Here is a 10,985-nt window from a genome sequence, read left to right as displayed (position 1 = left end):
ATTGGACAGATCATTATTATGTAATGGTTTCATCATACGCTTGGTTCCATAGGAAAAATAGCTCGTGCGTTTTGTAGCTCGTGCCGTACTAATTCTAGATCTTTGCTTGATTACTTCGTTGTAATAAATGGGCATTAACAATATCATGGAAACGTGTTTTTCGCAAAGCCGTTAAACATTATCATTTCAAATCATTAATTTTATCTTACGTCTTTGGTTTCTATTAATGAGTAGCTTTATGTAAGCCAACAAGGTAAGGAGGTACATACAATGTATACTGTAACCGATAAGCAAAACTAGGATAGTCTGCCCAGACAATCATACCACGAAAATCCGAGCGCAACCGAACGGAAAAAGGCCAAAGCCTTGTGTTTCGAAGGTAGAAAAGTAGTTGTTCTAGTAACCGCGGGCCCTACTAGAAACAATCTCTACCAGCTCAATCTTTATTTATTCACAGGGATAATTTCTATATACGAACGAACAACACAACCTGAAAATTTGTCACTGATTAACAGACAAATTACTGTTGTGTAGTTTTATACGTTAACAATTTTTGTAAATTTTTTCATCTGCCATCTCAAATCATCTGATGTAAATCTTGCGCGAAAAGCTTCTCGTAAGGTTACCGACAACGGAGAAAACATTCGCAGGACAACGGATAAAGTTAGTTTGAAAAAAAACTTATTGGGAATACTTGTCCAGTTTTTCTTTAATACAATGGCATAATTTTAGCCTTCGTTAGACATATGGCGTTTCTTATATAAGTATACATTAGATTATGCATTCAGTTCACTTGTGGAAAACATTGTAAAATATGACTATTTATTACCATGATAAAGATTGCTCATATATATATATATATATATATATATATATATATATATATATATATATTAAACGGAAAAGCTTCAAAATAACAACTACTTGAATCCCCAAAAGCTGTTTTTCCTATAGCTTATCTACCTCCATTTTTAGCTAGTAATCAATTAACTTACTAGATACGCTAACACACTACCTGAAATACAGTGGCCTGGTAAAACCTTGAAAGCCAGTCGAGACAGGAAAATGCACACCGATTTTTTTCACCTCTCTCAAACACATGGTTTCTCCCAACCTGTTAAATTTCCAACACATATTAAAGGAAACACCCTAGACCTTGTGTTATCCTCAATGGAAATTAATAATGCCCATGGAGAGCCAAGCACATCTGACTATTTTTATGTGCAGTTTGAGGTGAGCATACCTGATAGCCCCAAACAGGCAAACCTCTCCAAACTATTGCCCATTTTTAAATTTCAATATAACCAAACTAATAACACTGAACTAACAATCCAATCCCAAGCCCTTGACAGGCAAATAACTAATCTCATATCAATCAAATCCAACATTAATGACATTTGGCAATCGTTTAAAAATGGAATTATGGCAACAGCTAAGGCTTCTATCTCTCATTTTCCCCTTAAAAATGTAAACAGAAATTTTGGATTAAACACACCAGCATTAAAGAGATTCATAGAAGGAATAGATTGTTTAAAACATTTAAAAAGTACCCCACCACCGAAAATAAACAGATGCTCCAGCTTCAGATTAAAAATGTAAAAAACTAATTAGACAAGACTATAATACCTTTCTAAATATCCATATCTGCCATGAATTGACGGAAGGCAACAATAAACCTCTCTTTAAATTCATATCTTCAAAAAGAGGATTCAGTAACACAGTCAAAACCTTGCACGACAACACTGGCAAACCATCTGATAATATAGCCAATATTTTTGCTGAAACTTTTTCCTCCATTTTCACAGTTGATAATAGTGCTTATCCCATTCCCCCAACAAACGAAACTGTAGCAAACTACACCAAACAGAAGACTGAAGCAATAACTATTTCCAACGATGGTGTCTTAAAACTCTTAAAACAACTTAACCCTTCTAAGGCTGCTGGCCCAGATGAACTGAGCACCTCGTTGCTGAAACACCTAGCCTCCTATATTGCACCCACTTTTACCAAGATAATGCAATACTCTTCATCCAACCATACTGTCCCTAAGGATTAGAAAATGGCTACTGTCATACCCATTTTTAAAAATAAAGGTAGCAGGCTCTTGCCAACTAACTATTGTCTAATCTCTCTGACATGTGTGCTGTCAAAAACCACAGAATACATAGTCGCACACTCCATCCGCAAATTTTTAGACTCCATTGATTTTTTTTATGACTGCCAACATGGTTTTCACTTGAGAAGCTGCGAAAGTCAGCTAATCCTCACAACTTATGAACTCATTGAATCATTTGATACTGGAATCCAAACCGATGCCATTATCCTTGATTTTTCTAAGGCCTTTGACAAAGTGTCTCACAGCAAACTTTTATTCAAACTTACCCAAACTAATTTAGACAGAACAATTATCGCCTGAGTCGAGGATTAGTTGAAGGATCGCACACAGACCATTTTTATAAATGAAACATACTCCAAACCATGTCCAGTTTCCTCTGGTGTGCCCCATGGATCTGTTTTAGGCCCCTCCTATTTTTGATTTTTATAAATAATATGCCAGCGGCTATTAAGACCTCTAGACTCAGACTTTTTGCTGATGATGCTTTCTTATATTCCCAGATTGAGTCAGCCAGCAACTGTGCAAATCTTCAAGCAGATCTTGACTTGCTCATAGACTGGATTGATAAATGGCAGATGGAATTTAACATCACAAAATGTGAGACAACTTCTTTTTTTAGGTCTCATGAGAGCCTCTTTTTTCACAAATATCTTATAAAAGGCCAACAACTAACTTATGTTAATCACTTTAAATACTTCGGAGTCATAGAAAATAAAATCAACTTTAACCTTCACATAGAAAAGACTATAACCAAATCCTTATCCACACTATTCATGCTCATGAGATCCCTCAGAAGTTGCTCACCCAAAACAAAAGCCCTTTCTTTTAAAACCATCTGTTGCCCAGCTCTTGAATATTCATCAACTGTCTGGTCTCCATTTTTATCCAAGCACATTGATTCCCTAGAGTCTGTGAACAGAAAAGCTTTTAGGTGGGTGTTCAAACTTTAAAAAAATGAGAGGATTTCTGACCTCATGTCTGAGTGGTCATGAGCCACTCTTGCAGAGCGTCGGAGGATGGCTGACAAAAATCTAAAAAACAAAATAATAAATGAAGAAATTGCAATACCAACCCATTTTTTCTCAAATGCCCACTTACACAATACACGCCACAAAAGCACTTAAAGTGCAATCAACACCAATGTTAAAAAACACTCATTTTTTGTGCGGACCCTTAACAGCTAACCCTTTTTTTCTTTCACGCAACCCTACCAAGAATGTTTATTGAAAGCTCTTGTCCCCGCCTAATCCCTACCCGCAACTTTAATAACAACATTGCCCCAATCAAATTTAAAAATCACAATAAAAAAAGAATGGGAAAAGAGGGAGAAAGAAACCCAGACTAAGAGTAATCTGCTCATGTTACTTAATAAAAATATCGCTCTAATGCCACATTATGGAGTGAATGGGATTAATTGATTTGACTTGCCTTGACACTACTATTAAAAATATGTTCAAATAGTACAATAATTATATTTAACATCAAGGCATGAAAAATTTCATTAAATTAGGACATACACAGACATTGAATCATAAAAAAGAAGCTGGAAAAATGTAGATTTTTTGTGATGTGTTTAGCTGAAAAAATTGAGCCATTTTTTTAATACTAGTTATGAAAATTAATGCTTATTCAGAAAGCACTGAGACCAATTTTGTTTCTTTAGTTTTGGCTTTGTATTTTATCTGAGTTGCATTCCAGATAAATAAGCAATAATTTAATTAGAATTAACCAAGGGAAAAAAATAAAAGAGAGACGCTGTTCTCGTAAGGATGCAAATATTGAAATATTGAAAATTCGATGAAAAACTGAATCAAGAAAAAGATACGAATAACGCTCTTGCTGCTAAGAGGTGTACACAGGACATCATGGATTAGAATCTTCATAAAACATTAAGCGAAATGAAAGGGCCGGGCCGATAAATGACTACTTTTTTTAAAAAATGAGACAAAGATTATTTGTTAACTGCCCCTGTGGAAACGAGGTAAATAAAGATCGTTGGAGTATACAGGCGTAAAGGTTTTTAGCTATTCGGAAACTCATAAGCATGTTTTGTACAGTTAGACATATCCATGATGCCGTATCAAATAATTTGACCATATGCTGGTTAGAAGCTTCTCTTACAGCCAAACTTCTTACCGCTACAGATTTTGCAAGCCGTGATCAGTTACAAAATGAAATGAAACCTATTAGATTATTGTTCAAACAGCCAAGAGGATTTCAAGTGCAGAAGATTTGATAAGTTGATGTGTCTAGTATGGAATCATTGCACCAAGAGTTATACCAGTTAAAAGGTTTTTGAATTCTTTCAATGAAGGTCTTTCAATGAAGAATCATTGGCTGATACCTAATTGGCTAATAAATGTACCACATGGTTTTTCGATGAACTCATTTAGAACTCTTCTGGAAACGACTCTTGGCCAACTAGTGATGTTGAAGAAACTTGTAGCATAGCTGTTAGTAAAAATCGCATTCAGGTAGAAACTTCAAACATAATCATAGCCAAGATATCAATGACTACTCTAGTTGGTCAACAGAATGATGAATACAGACAACTATTAGCAGTTACAACCGTATAGCAGATTTTTGTTTCTCAGGTTCTAAAATAAGGCATTAGTATTGGCACATTCTTGGAAAAAAGCTGTTTACTTGTATGTACTCTCGATTTTGCAAGCTTTTGAAGTTGCATTCTCATTTACTAATATGAATTTTTTCCATGTAGTTTGTTAAAGGAAAAATTAGCCATTTCAAACCAAATACTAACATTTGGTTGACTCTTGACTAAGATAGACTTGTTCCTTAATTTTGCTGGTCATATTGTGTATGCTGACTAACTTTCTCTGAATTGGCTAATAAGCGGGTCGGAATTGTTCACTTTTATTCTTTTACCATTTTATGTTACTTTTTCTACATATCATACAAGTCAAATAATTATTTATGCTATTACCATAAAGATCACCAGATATATGTGCAAAACTCATTATCTTTAACACCAAAGAACTTCTGTAATTCACAAAAACGATTTTGTGTTTCGAATTCTCCAAACCTACTCTTGAATTTGCAAGTTAACCAAAAGCTAGTTTCCAAACAAAGTTTCTATCTTGAATGGATGGTCTAACTTTGGGTTAACTAATGGGTGGTCTCAAGGATACAGCATTAACCTATAGCGATATGCTTCACGAGTGCATGTCTGCATGTGCTTCACTACTCTTAGCACCAGTAAGTTGGAAAATAGTAAATATTTTAAAGTAATCTCATCTATTTAAAGTTAATTGTTATTATAAGTTGCCTATATTGTTGCTGTTATGCTTGGAAATGTCTCCCTGAGTTGTAAATGCTGTATATGCCACTTAATTTCTATTTCCACATTTTGGCAAGATAAAAACTATGTTTGGGCTGTCTGTCTTCTGTTTATTTAATCTAGAAAATACATCTATATCCGTTGTGTATCCACGTGAAAATAATAGTGTCATTTATGAAACACCAGTTTTATGTGATGATTTCATTTTTGGCTTATCGCTTTCTCTTTCAGTCATCCCTTCATGGTGTTCAGCGGTCATGGATGGAGAGAATGCGGATGGAGTGCTCACAGAACAATTTCTAAAATCTGCTAGTAATGAATTTGATGTTACCAGTATTCACACGATATCCCTGGCGCAGCAGTCTATCACGGACATCTCTGCTATCGGTATGGGATGTCTATAGCAATAGAAGGCGCTATATAGAAGTCTATGTAGTTGCCATCATTTTTCTAGGGTTTTTATTTGCTCAGCGTTATCAATCATTTCGAGCTGCGACAAACAGTTCTGATTTTTCCTAATTGAGACAGTTCTTGTTTTACTAAGAAATGAAAATAGTTTATGGTAAAAATCAATTAACAAAATAATAAACGTAAAGATGTTTTGCGATTATTACATGTTTTTGGTTTTGCATCTTTATTATTACTATGTTACTGGCAGTCTGGTGTGCCATGACTGAACATCAGGTGTAAAGGGTAAAGCACACAGAATAACTATTTGTACCACCACGATTGGCGCAGGTTTTAGAGCATTGGTTCTTAACCTGAGTTTGATCGAACTTTAGGGCGTCGGTGAGTCAGTCTCGAGGGTTTGGTGGAGGTCTCTCTTTGGTAACAGCAGAAGTCACACTGATTTTCAAGGTCATTTCTTTATGGAAAGACTAGCTGTGCTACCCGGCGTTGCCCGGGTAATAAAAAAGTCTTTGGGCAGAAAATTGATTTGTATTTAACATATAACAACATTTGCCATTATAACTTTCAAACTACATATCATGAGAGAAGTGTTTTGTGTAGTTGAAATAAATTAAGAGGAAAATAAAAACAACTGTAAAGGTTTAAAAACTTTGCCAAGCAACTGTGCCTTTCAAGCTATTAGCCAGGCACGTTGCCAATGGAAAATTCTAGTAAGCTGCTTAATAAGATAGGCTTCTAATGGCGGAACTCCATGACTTTGCATCTGCATTGTTGTCCAGCTACAACTATTTTAATAATTGCTATTGCCGGACAATCAATCCTACAAACGGACAAACTTTGAGAAATATAGATATGCAATCTGTTGTAAGTTCACGCAATGTATCGGTTTTGTTCTTTGAAAATGGTGACGTTAATGAACAGTTCATTTTGTGCACCATTAAAACATGTCAATCTCTTAAATGTGAGAAAAACAATTTTTAATAAAAAAGGATTTGGCGAAAGGATATGAAACCGATTGGTTTAGTACATCCAACAAGGTTAAGAAACACTGGGATAGAGTGTCAGTCTACCAAGCTAAAAGTCCCGGGTTCAAATTCCATTGAATGTAATCTTTTCAACATACCATTTTCACGAAAAGATGGATGACATGGCTCTTATAATAGTCTTGATGTTTCCATAATTGATAAGACAAGTTTTCTCACTTGTTTTACGCAGCTGCGAAGAAAAGTATATAAGGTAAAAAGTCATTCATGTTGACTGAAATTCTCAGACTCCCTATCTGTAAAAATGCTAGAATATGGTCTCCCAAGATAACTCATTAGATGCGAATATCTTAGCCCTCGTTCCTTTTTTCTTTTGCAGCTAGATGCATAGGGCTGGAGAGACTTGATCTCTCCCATAATGCAATAACCTATTTACAACCAATCAGCTCACTGACTAATCTCCTTGTTCTTGATGTTTCCGACAACAAGATCTCTTCTCTCTGTGGCCTTGAAACTTTGGAGAGGTTGGAGTGGCTTAATCTCGCAGGCAATATGATAGGTTAGTCTCACACTCACCCCAACTTTATTATAAGATTATTAGTCTATGTTAAGTTGAGGTAGCCGACTCTAGGTAGCTAGGAGAGAATTTTGAGGTGCTGCGAAAGCAGAAGACATGAATTTCAGTTTATTGATATAATGTGATGGCTATACAACCGTGCCATTACAATATTTATTTTTTTATATATAGAAGATATGAAAATCTTGATTTGCATAAACAAGTTGTTACACCTACAAATACACCTTCATTTTCATGGTTTATTCTTGCACCCCTTACAAGTACGAATGCCCCTAATCGGGAAGCCCTGATCTAATGTCACTTTCTTGTATCTGTATATGTATATATAAGCTGCCATATGTAAACCGTTTTGTTCTCGGATTGATGTATTTTATGCTTGTTCTTACTGTGAGTGGTTCTGTTAGTCTTTGCAGTTGTAAAACGCTCGTCACTGTAGGTACGATTGAAGCCTTACGCTCATTGGTATCTCTACAGAACCTGAGCTCAATCGCTCTGCGTGATCCGGTGAGGGACGTTGGCAATCCCGTTTGCATGAGGCAGTCGTACAAAATGCTAGTTCTCAAGCTTTTACCACAACTTCATACACTTGACCACGAGATAGTCAAGGGTCCAAGTAAGCAAATTTATTAGCTTTACACTGATCAACAAATTTTGTGGGAGTTATCGTATCTTGTTGCGGTATAACTATGAGTTTACATATACAATCATATCATGATTTCGAAACGTTTCTGATTTTCATCAAATTGGATTTTAACTAAAAAATCAGATCTTTAAGCCACGGACTTTGACTAAAACCTTGGTTTTTGAGCAAATCGAAAGAAGCCAAGGCCAGCTTTCCGATACCTTACTGGACTTAAGTTTTTTACGTTGCATTTTGTAAAAATCAGGAAAACAAAAGTTTTTGTGCTGCTTTTTTATTTCAGACAATCTTTGCTAGGAAACATTGCTGTTGTTTTATTAAAACATTTTTTTATATGGTAACCTCGCGCTCGCCTTGGCTAGTTTCACATTTATGTTCAAGTTTGTAAAAATTAAACATGACGTATTTGTTTTTTTAATGTTTTTTTATGCTTCTAAATATGATCTTTATTACAATCGAACACATAGTCTATTTCTACACTTTTTGTTTATCAGACACGGTACAAAAGACTGAGTAAACAAGGCTGGGGTAGAGTTGCTAGAGATACAGCAGTACAGTACATTCCCCAACTTAGTCTAGTCTATTGATAGCTTGTTTTATAAAATAATTACTGTATTTTACATATTATCTGCTCGTTTATTACATGTGTACGGCGTGAATGATAGTGTGAAGATGTGAAATAATAAAAAGTGCTTTAAAAATTGTTTTTTATACCTGGAATGGATTAAAATTACTTACAATAAATATAATGCAAAGATAGCTTCAGATTTTAAACAAATCGCTTTTCGAACAATGTTAGGGAACAGATTATAATAGAAAGTCAATGTTTGACTGTACAGCGAATCTAGCTGTTCCAATTTATAGACTTTTATGGTGTTGCTCATGTTTACGTTACTATGGAAAAATTTTGCGCTGCACCATTAAACTAGAATTTTTCTTTCTTATTCATTTATATTTGTTGTTATACAATTATTTTAAATATCTGAGCAAAATTTTCAGTGGTATTAGGTCTTCAACATCTTTAAATATAATTGTAGTATCACCGTTTTAAAAAGGAGTTGTCCTCTCTAACTATTCTTTGCTAGAGAGAGGACAACTCTTTCAAGAGAGTGTTATGCGCTGCTAAAGTTGAACATTGCCTTGAACTTCCTACAACTATAAATTAGGAAGTTCACTCGTGGCCATTTTACCTGTTACAATATTTCACTTTCTGTAGATGCGGAAGTATTTGTGATGATGAAAGAGATCAAAGAGGATCTTGCTCATAGAAATGCTGCGAGAGACGAAGTATCTGCCAGGAATGTAGCAGCACCTGCTGAGGTACCGGACGATTTATTTATGGTCAAGAGAGATGATGAGCTGCTACCTGCGGAGCTTCACTTCAGGTAAAAAATCTCTTTGTAAATAAGTCTACCAGCATGTAAATCACCAATGCAAGTTCAAACTTATCAACTGTTTGGTGACTTGGAAAATTTAGGTTCTCGGATTGGCCTCAGCCATCAGGTTGAAGGTTCAGAGGTTAACGCAATATTATTTTCAGCATCGGCTTACATACACTACAGCTCCTACCTATTACTATTATATTCACTACTATTTTCGTGAAGATTTATTTGAAAATTTTGTGAATACTTTGAGAATGGCTGATTATTTGAAATTCATCACAATCTTTTCCATAATAAGAGTTGTGCCTGTTGGACCCAAGCGACTGTATGGTTGAATGTTGGAAAAAAGATTACATTGATTGGGACTAGAACTCACAACCTTCTGCATGGTTGACCAACTCTTTCCCAAATGCACCACTCCACTACCCTCAGGATTTACAATAATTGTGCAGATGGTTATTACACTTAACGATGTTTCACGGCCCACCAGACTGACAGAGTACTACTTTTTTTCAAATTGTGGCTTAGTCACTTTTACAAAAAATTTTGTAGATTTTCCTTATGTATTCATACAGACACTCGCATTGACTTCTTGCTCCTGTCTAAAGGTTGTGTAACGGCTGATATGTAACCTGTAGGCACTCTGCATCAATGAGCCAGCAACTGAATGCTAAAGGCCTGCAGCTGATATCTGAGGCTAAGGAGCGGCTGAGTGCCACTGAGCATGTCTGATGGAAGAATATTAAATACATCAAATAGCCAAGTAAGATATGAGGGCTTTACACCCCTCCCCGCTCTTCAATGAGGACTGAAGCTAGGACTTGCTGTGTTTATTTATGCTTCTATGGAACTGCTTGGAATCAGTTAACAGGTCTCAGGTTAAAGAGATTCATCGCAGGAAGTGAGAAAACTTTTTTCATGCTTGCATGATAAAGTTATAATTTAAGATTTAATTTAAGATTTTTTGCTCTAAATATAAATTTATTTAGCTACTCACAGGCTAGATGTTATAATATATTACTATAATGCTATGATCGTTACTATAATAAGAGCCATGTGTCTCTCAGGCTGAAGCGATGGTTGAAGGTTGGAGACCAAAGACTGTATCATATGGGATTTGAACGTTAATGTGTTCGAAGTTATCTTTGGCCTGCTGCAACGCCGGGCATTTGGCTCGTCTGCTATAAACTAGTTTATAGTAAACACTAAGTCATGTTCGGCATTGCACGGGTATTAAAAATCAGCTTACAGACAGGTAAGCTGTAGTATGTAGTTGCCTGCCATTTGCCATTCATCTGGCACATCGCTATTGGCTAGTTTGAGTAAGCTAGGATTGCTAAACTTACTAATAAGAGCCGGGAGAGCAAGCATAAAAAGACTTTGCGCCATAATGCAGAGCGGTAAGCGTATTTTCATCCACATAGCGACATATATCGCCCAATGAATCTATCAAACTCGCGTAGCTCAATGGTTTAGCACATCGTCTGGAGAATTTGAAGTTCTGAGATCAAATCTTCTGCGATACGGATTCTTCATTCCAAGATTTTAATAGCTATGAACAGATATCCGAACAGATGA

The 10,985-nt window shown here is 35.7% G+C and overlaps 1 protein-coding gene across 4 annotated transcripts; it reads left to right on the top strand.

Annotated features, from left to right (window-relative positions):
• The first annotated feature begins 135 nt into the window (after window positions 1-135).
• On the top strand, window positions 136-10,384 carry LOC137396815 (leucine-rich repeat-containing protein 61-like). Of its 4 annotated transcripts, none has more exons than XM_068083129.1 (6): window positions 136-253; window positions 5,646-5,801; window positions 7,188-7,367; window positions 7,822-7,998; window positions 9,242-9,410; window positions 10,046-10,384. In XM_068083129.1, exons 2-6 carry the CDS (start codon window positions 5,672-5,674, stop codon window positions 10,137-10,139), a joined length of 750 nt encoding a protein of 249 aa, XP_067939230.1. In that variant the 5' UTR covers window positions 136-253; window positions 5,646-5,671; the 3' UTR covers window positions 10,140-10,384. The 4 variants fall into 4 exon arrangements, with proteins under 4 accessions (XP_067939230.1, XP_067939229.1, XP_067939228.1 ...); XM_068083128.1 differs by lacking the exon at window positions 136-253 and adding an exon at window positions 488-663; XM_068083127.1 differs by lacking the exon at window positions 136-253 and adding an exon at window positions 2,622-2,713 and having other exon boundaries at window positions 7,188-7,355.
• The last annotated feature ends 601 nt before the right edge of the window (window positions 10,385-10,985 follow it).

The sequence above is a fragment of the Watersipora subatra genome, chromosome 5, assembly GCF_963576615.1.
Source record: "Watersipora subatra chromosome 5, tzWatSuba1.1, whole genome shotgun sequence".
NCBI classification, from domain to species: domain Eukaryota; kingdom Metazoa; phylum Bryozoa; class Gymnolaemata; order Cheilostomatida; family Watersiporidae; genus Watersipora; species Watersipora subatra.
Note: the sequence above shows the minus strand (reverse complement) of the source record. Positions and strands in the feature narration are given on the sequence as shown.